This window comes from Gavia stellata, chromosome 2 (genome assembly GCF_030936135.1).
Source record: "Gavia stellata isolate bGavSte3 chromosome 2, bGavSte3.hap2, whole genome shotgun sequence".
Classification (NCBI taxonomy): Eukaryota; Metazoa; Chordata; class Aves; order Gaviiformes; family Gaviidae; genus Gavia; species Gavia stellata.
In genome coordinates this window covers 112,164,344-112,176,756 of record NC_082595.1, presented here as the reverse complement: position 1 = coordinate 112,176,756, position 12,413 = coordinate 112,164,344, and the positions used below count along the sequence as shown (strand labels likewise).

At 57.0% G+C, this 12,413-nt stretch overlaps 2 protein-coding genes across 2 annotated transcripts in view; both read right to left on the bottom strand.

Moving 5' to 3' along the window:
• Positions 1 to 756: 756 nt before the first annotated feature.
• On the bottom strand, positions 757 to 10,497 carry PBK (PDZ binding kinase). Its single transcript, XM_059835589.1, has 8 exons — positions 10,475 to 10,497; positions 8,798 to 8,867; positions 8,441 to 8,531; positions 7,692 to 7,834; positions 5,665 to 5,834; positions 4,597 to 4,726; positions 2,724 to 2,900; positions 757 to 1,248 (listed from the first exon to the last, which is right to left on the bottom strand). The coding sequence occupies exons 2-8, from the start codon at positions 8,844 to 8,846 to the stop codon at positions 1,043 to 1,045; spliced, it is 966 nt and encodes a 321-aa protein (XP_059691572.1). The 5' UTR covers positions 8,847 to 8,867; positions 10,475 to 10,497; the 3' UTR covers positions 757 to 1,042.
• Positions 10,498 to 12,010: 1,513 nt separating this feature from the next.
• SCARA5 (scavenger receptor class A member 5) overlaps positions 12,011 to 12,413 on the bottom strand; it is a 39,629-nt gene continuing 39,226 nt past the window's right edge. Inside the window, exon 9 of the mRNA XM_059835294.1 lies at positions 12,011 to 12,195. Within this exon, the coding sequence (XP_059691277.1) occupies positions 12,059 to 12,195 (137 nt within the window). The 3' untranslated portion in view covers positions 12,011 to 12,058. The remainder of the gene's footprint in view (positions 12,196 to 12,413) is intronic.

Genomic DNA, 12,413 nt, shown 5'->3' with positions numbered 1-12,413 from the left:
GAAATTTTATTGCAAGTAACTTAATTTCCTTAAAAGGTTTAATATAAAGATGGCTGTTTTCTCCCTGATGTGCGGGTATGTAATTCTGAGCTTTCTGCAGTGTGTGCGCTGTCAAAGGCGGGGTAGATGCTTTAGTACAAGGAGTTGCTAAAAATTTATGCACCGAGTATGAGATGCCTTCAAGCGCCTGACTCGGGGCAGGGTTTCCCCCAGAACAGGGTCTTGTGCTGCAGGGGAAGCTGTCCTGGGGGCTGCCCGCTCAATAAAACATGTGAAACCCTGCTGCTCGAGCTTGTTTCTGTGCACAGAGGAGAAGTGGGAACGCTTCCACCGCTCTCCTGATTTGGGGAGTTCAGTGAAGGCAGCAGTGGCTAAAACAGAAGCTGAGGGCTGCGGAGGGGAGCGGGACAAGTGTGTGTTGCAACCTCTTTGTCTCCAGCCGGCTGTGGGTAGGAATTTCCCCAACCAGCAGCATTTTTTTTTTAGTAAATCCCCAAAAGACTGGGGGTTTTTTTGACCCTCCACCCTTTTTACCATGGCATAATTCTGTATAACAACATGTTGTGTCAGGAAACCTTCTCCTTGAGCTTGCAGCTGCTCTCCCTTGTAATGTTCTCCTGTTACCTGGGGGCTGCTGCCCCCAGCTGCCTCAGGAACACAAATACTTTACATGAGAGCCCTCACCCAAGCTCGCAGGGACATACATGCTCCTTAGGAAAAGAAAAGCACCACTTTTACAGTGAGATGAAGAAAAAAAAATATTTTTAATATCTCAGTCACAAAACTGTTGTTAATTCAACACAGACATGGAGGGAAGGGTTTTAAAGGAGCTATAACATGACAACTAGAACCACAACTATTGTGCAGAGCACGTAGCTTATATAGGACCTAAGTGCAGTTGAGCAACCCCCTTAAACCAGGGGTTAGTACTTACGGAGTTTAGGCTCTGATTTTAAGTACACTGAGCAGGTTTCACATACTAGAAGGATACACGCTGCAGGAGTAGCCTTCCTCTTCTGAGCTCCGTGGTGTGGGAGTGCTTTTACTCCTGGGCCAGACTTGCTTCCAAGGCTTCCACGATGGATGCAGCCGAGGGACGCTGCTTGGGGTCCTCGTTGGTGCAGACAGAAAAGAGGTCAATCATGCACTGGTAGGAGGAGTCCAGCTCCTCCATGTTGAGGGCTGGGCGGGTTCCCAGGGCTGCATAATATGCTTCCATGTCAAAGCAGTCTTCGTCAAAAGACTCATCTGGATAAGAAGGTGGAAAAGGTTTTGGGAAGGGGGCTGGAAACTGCTCTGTTCCCTGCGTGTCATGGGGTTTTGCTCCCTGGCTGCCCCTTATTCATCACAGGGTGGTTTGGGTGGGAAAGGACCTTTCCAGGCCATCTGAACATTTCCAGGTGTTTTTCCTGCACAGCCCGTATGATTTTTTTGCTTTATACTGCTCCAGGGTGCAGATCTTCCCCCAGGCAGCTGTAGCATCCCCTATCCATCCCATCTGCTCCCCCCTGCCTTGCCTGTCAGTGGACCTCTGAGTGAGGCAGTGGCCAAGGAGGCCAACGGCACCCTGGCCTGTATCAGAAAGAATGTGGCCAGCAGGAGCAGGGAGGGGATCGTGCCCCCTGTACTCGGCGCTGGTGAGGCCGCACCTCGAATGCTGTGTTCAGTGTTGGGCCCCTCACTCCAAGAAGGACATTGAGGTGCTGGAGCGTGTCCAGAGAAGGGCGATGGAGCTGGTGAGGGGTCTGGAGCACAAGTCTGATGAGGAGCGGCTGAGGAAGCTGGGGTTGTTCAGTCTGGAGAAGAGGAGGCTGAGGGGAGACCTCATCGCTCTCTACAACTGCCTGAAAGGGGGTTGTGGGGAGGTGGGTGTTGGTCTCTTCTCCCAAGTGACTAGTGATAGGACAAGAGGAAATGGCCTCAAGTTGTGCCAGGGGAGGTTCAGACTGGATATTAGGAAAAAACAAAAGGGTTGTCAGACATTGGCACAGGCTGCCCAGGGAGGTGGTGGAGTCCCCATCCCTGGAGGGATTTAAAAGACATGCGGATGAGGTGCTTCGGGACATGGTTTAGTGGTGGACTTGGCAGCGTTGGGTTGATGGTTGGACTCGATGATCTTAAAGGTCTTTTCCAACCTAAATGATTCTACGATTCTATGACAAATCCGCACTTGGGCACACAGGAGGTGCCCAAAGTAACTCAAACTGCTTCCCCTGTACTTTGTCAGAGGTGAGTGGGTGTTTGGCACCCGGGTACAGCCCTGAGCACCCTTGGCCTGGGCACAGCACGCTTCCTTAAGCTTCTCCTTTCCAAAAGGCTCAGCTGCCTCCAATATTTTCATGTACATATGAGCAGCTGGAGCACTTAAAGAGCGCTGGTTCACGATGATTTGTTACCCTCACACATCAACTTCTCAATTGGAGTTAAAAAGCTAAATGAAATTGAAAGCAGCCTAACGCCCAGCGCAAACACTGAACACCACCAACAAGCACCTGCTGCAGGGCGGCCTCATGCTGCAGCGAACTCCCCAGTGATCTCCCCGTGAAGAGAGGCAGGGCTGGGAGGCAGCAAGTGCAGACGGATGCCTGCAAGCCCTTCAGATGGCACCCAAGGGAAACCCAGTATTTTGGGGTACTAACATGTGCTGTAAAAATCAATCCTACTAAGAGAGGAAAGCATTTCTAGGAGCAGAAGTTGCTCACCAGCAAGGCATAGAGACAAACCTTCATCACCGGAGTCATCGTCCAGATTGAGGTGGGGCACGGAGAGGGCCATCATTTCCCAGAGAGTCAGCCCAAAAGGGAAGATGTCGGCCTTGTCGGTGATCACGCCGTCATCCTGCAGAGCCTCCTTGGGCTTCCAGGGCTCAGTGCCGATGTAGTACATCTCCGGCTCGCTCACTGGAAGGAAACAACACGGCTCGGGTGTCTGCGGCACTTGCAGACACAGCAAGACACGGTCACAGCTCACCACGCAGCAGGAATTTTGGCTGTTGGTGAGCTCAGGAGCGCTAAAGCCACAGGGCAGGACCTTTTGGGGGCCTGAACCTATTTTTCTTTCACATCCGTGTCGTCTCAAATCCCCTGTAACCTGCGGTTTGCTCCGCAGCAGTGCCAGACCCAGCAGGGCTCAGGCTTCTCCTCCGCCGGCCTGGCAATGCACGTTAGGGACTGCGGAGAAACCTCCACGAGGAGATTTCATGGTGGAGTGTCTGAGGCCGCACAGAGCGCAGAGAGAAGAACTGAAGGCCAGAGCTGTGCTCTGTAGCTTAACCCTGCTCTAGGACACCCCGCAATGAAGAAACGAGGAATTACCTGCGATTTACCCAGGTTTTTCCCTTCCTCAGCTTGCACCCGCCCTGGGAAAGCAGGACTGGGGTGACGACACTCACAGGACACCTTCCTCTTCCCCAGACAATGCCAGGGGACAAAGCCAGCCCGACCCTAGTGCTCACGAGGCTCTGTCAGCCTCCACCAAGCAGTGCCTCCTGCCAGCCACGCAGTCCTTCTGTCTTCTTTACTCCAGCCCAAACCAAGTTCTCACCGCTTTGTTCAATTTAATGCCTCCTTGATCTTAATTAGCCTTGGGAAAGTTGAAGTAATCGGCTCTCAGCCTGACGAAGGAAACACCAGCTCTGACTCAATCCCTTATATCCCCCTCTCAATTACAGGCCCCGCTCCCAAGAAGAGGGTGCCACATTTCCCTCTACTCTCCCTAGCAAATTCCTGAGCTTTCAGCAAATCTCAGCTGTTGAAGAAACTTTTCTCTTGCAGGGCTTGATCTTCAAAACCCGGTCTATAACAAAAAGCGAATGCCGAAATCCCTCCACACTTCACGGGCTGTTGCGCTTTAACCCGTGGCTGCCACGCGGACGGGGACCCAGCACCCTCACCCTCGGTGGGTGCCCGTTGTCTCCTCAAAACCACGAGGAGGTAAAGCCAAAAATCAGGGCTGGGCGGAGAGGATGTCTTCCTGTGAAACCAGCCCAGAAACTGATACTTTAACCACACTCCTCTCCAGGAGATTACGCTGGGGCGCTGCCTACCAGCTCTCTTGCTCCTTATAAAAGGGAACAGCTCCTAATAAAAATGTAATAGAGCAGCTTTGTAAATTATGAGGCTGTCGCAGGCCCAAGCGCTGCGTAAAGCGGCAGAGAAAAGCATTCTTGTAATTAACCCAAACACATTCCCGCTGTTCACAGCCAAGCCACGACGCCATTAGACATCTGCTTCTCATCGACATGAAGTCTTTATAACGCTCGCATTTGGCTCGTGCTTCCTTCTAGCCCTACGAGAAAGATTCATTTACTTAACGCTCTGGCAAGAGCATCTCCTCAACATGGTTCAGCCGGTCTTGAGCCAGCACCCCATCTACAACGGCATTCCTGCCCATGGGAGGGAAGGTACGAGCGCGGGAGGGCACGAGAGATTCATCACAGGTCTGGAGAATTAAAGCTGGACCTTCTGGAGATTCCCTTCACCCACACACAGTGCAAACCACGAGCCAGTCCTTCCCTCCGAGGACACAGGGGTGTAAGTGTGCCAAACTCCAGCAAGCAGCAAGCATTCAGGTCTCCTTCCCGACAGCCCGACCTACCGGTCATGTTCTCATCCAGAGGCAGGGACAGCGCCACATCACAGATCTTGATGGATTCAAAGTCACCTTTAACGACCACGTTTGCGGACTTGATATCTCCATGGAGCAGCTTCTTATCGTTGTGAAGGTACTAAGAGGCAGAGAGGAACCATTAACACCTGCTTACAGATACAGCTATGGAGAGGCAGGAGGAGCCATCGGATTTGGACAACAAAGCACCAACTTCTTAATGTTTAACATATTTAGCCTTAAAACCTCAAGGATGTGTCAACACCTACCTTAACACTTCCAAAACACAGGACAGGTTGTTCCATCCAACCTAGATTTGGAGGCTTACGGTTGACTTTTAGTGAAAGGCTGTGAGAAGCGCCTCTACCAACAAGCGCTTGAGAGCGGGTGCGAGGCACAGGCGTTAGCTGGTGGCCAAGCACACATCTGCGTTATTCTGGGAGCTCAGAGCGGCATCTCCTCGGCAACAACAGCGCAGGACTCACTGCCACAGCCAGCGCAGCCCGTGCTTCACCCTGTCCGCTGGCGGAGCCGGGGGGAAGCTCAGAAGCTGTGCTGTGGTTTAGACAGAGCACTGCAGAGTCTCCATTTCCCCCCTTTTTCCCCCCTAAACGCACCCCAGCGCAGCAAGAGGAGGTACACAAGCGGCACCAGCCGGCAGCCACGGGCATCAGCTAGCCATTTTCACTGCCAAGACCAGCTTCCCGCAGCTGCCTGGCGCTGCAATAAGGGTGCAGGAGCCAGCAGCCAGCCTCCTCGCTGGCTAGCAAGCAGGGAGAGCAGTTAGCCCCAGGAGAGGGCAGCAGGACATTTGTGACAAAACCCCTGTTGCATCTCTTTTTATATTACTTCAATCCCAAGCTTCAGGGCTGAGTTTTCACCCAAGTCTGTGCAGCACCCCGGTAAAAAAATAAAACACCAAGGCCTTATACGAAGTGTCACAGCATCTGCTCTCCATCTGCTGGCGTGGCCTTCTCACACCCCAAATTAATTTGTTTCTCCGGTGTCAGCAGTGTATACGATTCCACATCGAACAGCTACGGTTAATGTTAAACATACCTTCAGCCCCCGCGCCATGCTCAAGGCAACTTTGAAAATGGTGGCAGCAGGGAAAGGGCCCAACCGTTTTGCGATTCTTTCTTCGATTAAGTCACTGAGAGCTTTTTCTCCTCCGTACTCCATCGCCAGACACATGCTTCCATCGTCGGCCTCAATAAAGGCACGGTAACCTTCCAACAAAGATTGATTTGTTAGAGAGCTGAAGCAGGCCACCAGCGTTTCCGCGTACTTGCCGGCCCGATGGAGCCGGAGCATACAACCAACCCCAAACAAATTCACCCCCCGGGTGGGACCTGGCTCGCAGCTTTACACCGGGAGGTGAAGCCACAGGAATGTCTGTGGAGACCCACACGGCCCCGAGCCCCAAACCTCGTCGAGGTAAAGGAGCTCCCTCCTCCAGGAGAGCCCACAGACCCCCTCCTCGTTGCTTCCCAGGTCAGCTTTGCACCCTCTGCCAGGGGCAGGGAGGTTTACCCCTGTCTTTGCGGGACAGAGGAGCGGGACAAAGGAGGAAGGAGTGCAGCAGCAGATCTGCAGGACCGACATCTCCGGTTGCAAAGATCAGGAGCCACAGAAGCGAGACCAAGGGCGGGGGGGACGTTTGGGAAAGCAGAGCCCTTGTCTCACAGGGGCCATTTCACAAGGTAAGACTAATGCGCATACGGACTGTCACATAATCTTTCTTCCTCCAAGTCTTACTCTTATCTGTAAGCAATACCCTTCAGGGGGAGTTATAAATGGCAAAGTCTTGCATAACAGCATAGCAAAAGCCTTATCCCGTAAATGCTTTATGGCACCTTTTACAAAAAAAGCAGTGAAATGTTTGCAATGTGAAAGGTCGAGACCGTCTTTGCTCTTAAATTCCTGCCAGAAGCAAGACATGCCATTTTAGGCATGCAAAGTTCTTTGCACGCAGCATTTCTGATACAAGTGACCGCACTGAGATAGTTTAAAGCACAAATGAAAGGATAAAGTCAAACAAAGCTGCTGTTCTGACGGGCAGGAGAGATTTTAGACAAGGGGGTGGCCAAGGAGGCCAACGGCACCCTGGCCTGTATCAGAAAGAGCGTGGCCAGCAGGAGCAGGGAGGGGATCGTGCCCCTGTACTCGGCGCTGGTGAGGCCGCACCTCGAATGCTGTGTTCAGTTTTGGGCCCCTCACTCCAAGAAGGACATTGAGGTGCTGGAGCGTGTCCAGAGAAGGGCGACGGAGCTGGTGAGGGGTCTGGAGCACAAGTCTGATGACGAGCGGCTGAGGGAGCTGGGGTTGTTCAGTCTGGAGAAGAGGAGGCTGAGGGGAGACCTCATCGCTCTCTACAACTGCCTGAAAGAGGGTTGTGGGGAGGTGGGTGCTGGTCTCTTCTCCCAAGTGACAAGTGACAGGACAAGAGGAAATGGCCTCAAGTTGTGCCAGGGGAGGTTTAGATTGGATATTAGGAAAAACTTCTTCACTGGAAGGGTTGTCAGACATTGGCACAGGCTGCCCAGGGAGGTGGTGGAGTCACCATAACTGGAGGGATTTAAAAGACGTGTGGATGTGGTGCTTAGGGACATGGTTTAGTGGTGGACTTGGCAGTGTTGGGTTAACGGTTGGACTTGATGATCTTAAAGGTCTGTTCCAACCTAAACGATTCTACAATTCTGCCACCAACCATGCTGCCTGGCAGACCAGGAGCACTTCCAAGCCCCCATCATGCAGGGCAGGACTAAGTTAATTTCATAAGGTCCACGGTGGGCCTGACCAAAGGCGCAGGCAGCCCAGCAACCCATCTCCGAAGCGTAAGGATGGGGGCAAGCATGCAGTGATCCTCCCCCTGTGCGTCCTCCCAGCCATCGCACCCCGGGGCTCCAGACTTCTGGAGCCAGCCGGGGAGGTCTGTAACCCGCAGCCCTGGGTGTGAGAGGAGCCCAGAACCGGGGAGTGCAGAGAAACCCAGCAGCAGCCTCCTGTCACATCAGCTGGCACCCAAGTCAGCTCCAACAGCTTGATTTGCAATTCCAGCGCAGCCTGTGTCGCTTAAAACTTACCCACAATGTTGGGGTGCTGGAGGTTTTTCAAGATCTTTGCTTCGTCGTTCAGTCTCTGCTGATAGATGCTTTGCTTGCTCCTGTGGCATTGGGAATTAATTTTCTTCACAGCCCAAGGGGAGCGAGACAAACCTCTGGGAGATCTGCATGGGAAACCCCACATGTCTCAGAACCGCTCCATTTGTAAGCAGCACCAAGGTTCAAGCTGGCACAGGTCACTGGGGAGATATTCTGGAGAGTGTCTGCCTTTAATTTGTGGAACTAATAAAGAACAATGCTAAAATAAACTAAGGTTTGCCAACATGCACATCGCAGAGGTGCATAGTAATGCTTCGCCCATACACAGTGCTCCTCCATCAAATTTTCAAGCTTTTTGGAAAAGGAGATTTGTATCGATTCTCATTTTCAGGTGGAGGAGCCGAGGCTCGGGGAGGGAAGCAGCAGGCCACGGCAGAGCCAGGATAACTGAATTCCAGGCCAGGGAAAAGGCTGATGGGGTTATCCCAAAACGATGGGGCTCCTTCCCAGCACCGACAGCTCCGGCACATGTGGGACAGCTGGAAATCCCACCCCCCTTCCTCGACTCTGGGCCCATTTGCAGGGGTGCAGGCAGCACGCGAAGGTCGGTGACGGCAGCACTTTCTCGCTCAGAGCTCAATCCCTTCCCATCCCCTACGTTATCCTAGGGGGAAAAAAGATGCCAAGCCCCGTTCCCGAGCACCACGTCCCGCCTGCGCTCTCATACATACCTTTTCATCAAGTAGACTTTGACCCCAGTGCCGCATCCAAGCTTTTGCATGAAGGGAGAGGCTGGGATAGTGACAGAAACCGGCCCCGCATCTGAAAAGAAAAGAGAAACCCAGCCCCACGGGTGACCCCACCCAGCAGCAGCGGCGGCGCAGCTTCTCCCGAGGAGCTTTGATGCTCTAACAAGAAATCAGATTTGTGATTTTTCCGCATCTATTCTACCTTTCTGCTTCTCATGCTGCCCCGCCAGCGAGTTGGCTGGGGGTGCACAAGGAGTTGGGAGGGGACACAGCAAAGTTCTCGGTTTCCCCACCAGCCCCCCTGGAAACATTTAGGGCTCACGCCTGAACGCGACTCACCAGGTTTCTCCCCGTGGGCCAGGTTGTTTTGAGACTCGAAAGCTGCCATTGCTGCAAACTGTCCTGATCCCTGTAGCAGAGGAGAGACTTTGTTACACCTCCATCCCCAAAAATGCTGGAGGAAACCGCTCAGAAGGACGTGGCAGCACGAGCTGTGCAGGGCTCAAGCCCCAACCCACGCGGGGGCATTACGGATACCACGACAGTACATTAAAGGACATAAATGACATAAATTCCCCCTGTTGGGAGTTCCCAACTGCTAATTTGGCTTCTCCCCGCTCTGCTCAGCGAGCGGGTTGACGGCTGACGCAGGGATGTGCTCTCCAGCACGCCCAGCTCCCTGGGCTCCCTCCTTCCCCAGCTGCCACCCTGCAGCCTGTCACCCCTGTCACCAGGGCGGATCACCCCGGGGCTGGCTCGCAGAGGGGGAACGAACCCCGTAAGGGGGCCGGGGTGGCTCTGAAGTCAGGCAAGAGCCTGGGACTGGTGTCCTAAGGGAACTGGCAGATGATGTGGCACCGAGGGAAGGAGCTGGGGGCGGGGGGGAAGCGTCCCCAGCCTGGTCCCACCAGGGCAGGGCCCCCCCAGCCCTTAGCACAGCCGGCACCATGGCAGGGGTGGGACTGAGGGTCCCATCTCTGGGGTGAGGGGGGGGTCCCAGGTTGGGGGGAGGCAGGAGAGCACAGCTGAGTGCCATCTCTGAGTGTAAGGGGGATGTCCCAGGTTGGGAGGAGGCTGGAGAGGACGGCTGGGTGCCATCTCTGGGGGTGAGGGGGGGTCCCAGTTTGGGGGGTGGCAGGAGAGGACGGCTGGGTGCCATTTCTAAGGGGGGGGTCCCAGATGGGGTGGGGGGAAGGACTCCCAGGTTCCACCTCTGGGGGTGAGGGCAAGGGTGTCCCAGGCTGGCGAGGGCAGGACGCAGACTGCTGGGTGCCATCTCTAGGTGGGGTTCTAGGTTGGGGGGGGCAGGAGAGGCCTCCCAGGTCCCACCTCTGGGAGTGGGGGGGAGGTCCCAGGTTGAAGGGAAGGGGAATGACTCCCAGGTCCCACCTCAGGGGTGAAGGGGGGTCCCAGGTTGAGGGGAGGCAGGAGAGGACGGCTGGGTGCCATCTCTGGAGGTGAGGGGGGTCCCGGGTTGGGGGGAGGCAGGAGAGGACGGCTGGGTGCCATCTCTGGGGGTGAGGGGGGTCCCGGGTTGGGGGGAGGCAGGAGAGGACGGCTGGGTGCCATCTCTGGGGGTGAGGGGGGTCCCGGGTTGGGGGGAGGCAGGAGAGGACGGCTGGGTGCCATCTCTGGAGGTGAGGGGGGGTCCCAGTTTGGGGGGAGGCAGGAGAGGACGGCTGGGTGCCATCTCTGAGGGTGAGGGGGGTCCCAGTTTGGGGGGAGGCAGGAGAGGACGGCTGGGTGCCATCTCTGGGGGTGAGGGGGGTCCCAGGTTGGGGGGTGGCAGGAGAGGACGGCTGGGTGCCATCTCTGGGGGTGAGGGGGGTCCCAGGTTGGGGGGAGGCAGGAGAGGACGTCTGGGTGCCATCTCTGGGGGTGAGGGGGGTCCCGGGTTGGGGGGAGGCAGGAGAGGCCTCCCGGGTCCCACCCCAGGGGTGAGGGCAAGCCCCGAGGGCCCAGGTGTGCCCCCCCCCAACCGGGCCTGAGGGGCGACCCCCGTCCCGCGGCCGTTACCTGACGCCGCCGCCGCCGTTTGAATCCCGCGCGCGGGAGCCCCGCCCCCTGACACCCCCCTACGGCGGCCGCGGGCGGACAAACACCGCGGACGGCGGAGGGGGCGGGGTCAGCCCGGGGGCGGGGTCAGCCCGGGGGGGCGGGGTCGGGCCGGGGGCGGGGTCAGGCCGGGGGGCGGGGCCTACGGGGCGGGGGGCGGGGGTGGGCCTCAGGGGGTCCGCAAGCTCTGAGGGGGAGTTTGGGGGGGCGGAAGGGTCCCCAAGTGCTTTTTTTTGGGGGGGGTCCTCTTGGGGGTCCCCAAGGCCTTGGGGGGGCGTCTGTGAGGGGTCCTGGAGGCTTTGGGGGGGCAGCAGGGTCACCAGGCCTTTGGGGGGCTCTGTGGGGTTCCCAAGGCTTTTAGGGGGGGTCTGCACAGGGTCCCCAAGGCCTTCGGGGGGGTCTGTAGGGTGCAGTGGGGTCCCCAAGCCCTTGCAGGGGTCTCAAGCGCCTGGGGGAGGGTCTCTGTAGGGTCCTCACACCCTTGGGGGGAACCTCTGGGGGTCAGGGGGGTCCCCAAGGCCTTGCGGGGGGTCTCCATGGCATTGCCAAGCCCCCGGGGGGGTCTCTGTGGGACCCCCGGGCCATGGGAGGGGGTGTCTCTGGGGTTCAGTGGGGTTCTCAAGCCTTTGGGGGGTCTCCATGGGGTCCCCAAGCCCTTGGGGGGTCTCTGGAGGGTTCTCAAGCCCTTCTGGGGGTGTCTCTGGGGCGGTTCCCAACCCCTTGGGGGGGTCTCTGTGGGACCCTCAGGCCATGGGGGGGTGTCTCTGGGGTTCAGTGGGGTTCTCAAGCCTTTGGGGGGTCTCCATGGGGTCCCCAAGCCCTTGGGGGGTCTCTGGAGGGTTCTCAAGCCCTTCTGGGGGTGTCTCTGGGGCGGTTCCCAACCCCTTGGGGGGGTCTCTGTGGGACCCTCAGGCCATGGGGGGGTGTCTCTGGGGTTCAGTGGGGTTCTCAAGCCTTTGGGGGGTCTCCATGGGGTCCCCAAGCCCTTGGGGGGTCTCTGGAGGGTTCTCAAGCCCTTCTGGGGGTGTCTCTGGGGCAGTTCCCAACCCCTTGGGGGGGTCTCTGTGGGACCCTCAGGCCATGGGGGGGTGTCTCTGGGGTTCAGTAGGGTTCTCAAGCCCTTGGGGGGGTCTCCATGGGGTACCCAAGACGTTGGGGGGGTCTGTGGGGGGGGTCCCCAGGCCCTGGTGGGGAGGGTGTCTCTGTGGGTGGGCTTGGGGGGGGCTCAGGCACCCAGGGGGCTCTGTATCCCCCACCCAGCACCCAGGGGCTTCCTGAACCAGGGCTGAGCCGGACCCAGGGTCTGTACTTACACCCCCCCGGACCCCCACGAATCCCCATCGCCCTTTGAACCCCCACCACTACCACGCACCCCCCCCGAGCACGGCTGCGCCAGCACGGTAGAGAATAATAAAAAAGCATTTATTTCTCTAATAATAAAACCATTTCAGGAAGCACAGGTGAGATCCGTGGGGTGGGCTGAGGACCCCCCCGGACCCCCGCAGCCAGACCGGGGGTCTCCGTCCCCCCCCTGCCCCGCCACCATCATGGCATCAGGCATTTCACGCCGGCGTCCTCGGCGTGGCCGCAGTTGGTCTTGCCCCAGCTGGAGAAGCTGCAGCGCAGCAGGCTCTCCTCCGTCCCCTTGCAGGAGACGTCGTCCATCCAGATCCTCCCCGTGCCTGCAAAAAACAGGGACCCGGTGAGCGGCACCGGTACCGTGGATCCCCTCCAACAAGGGCACGGGCCGGACCCCCTCCAACCGAGGGCACGTGCTGCCTCACCAGGATAAAGCAGAAATAATTCAAGCCACCCTTGAACAAAAAGCTTTGTCCCTTCTGAAAATTCCCTCCCCTAACTATTCCATCCATCCTTCTTTATAGTAAAGTGAATTAAATTT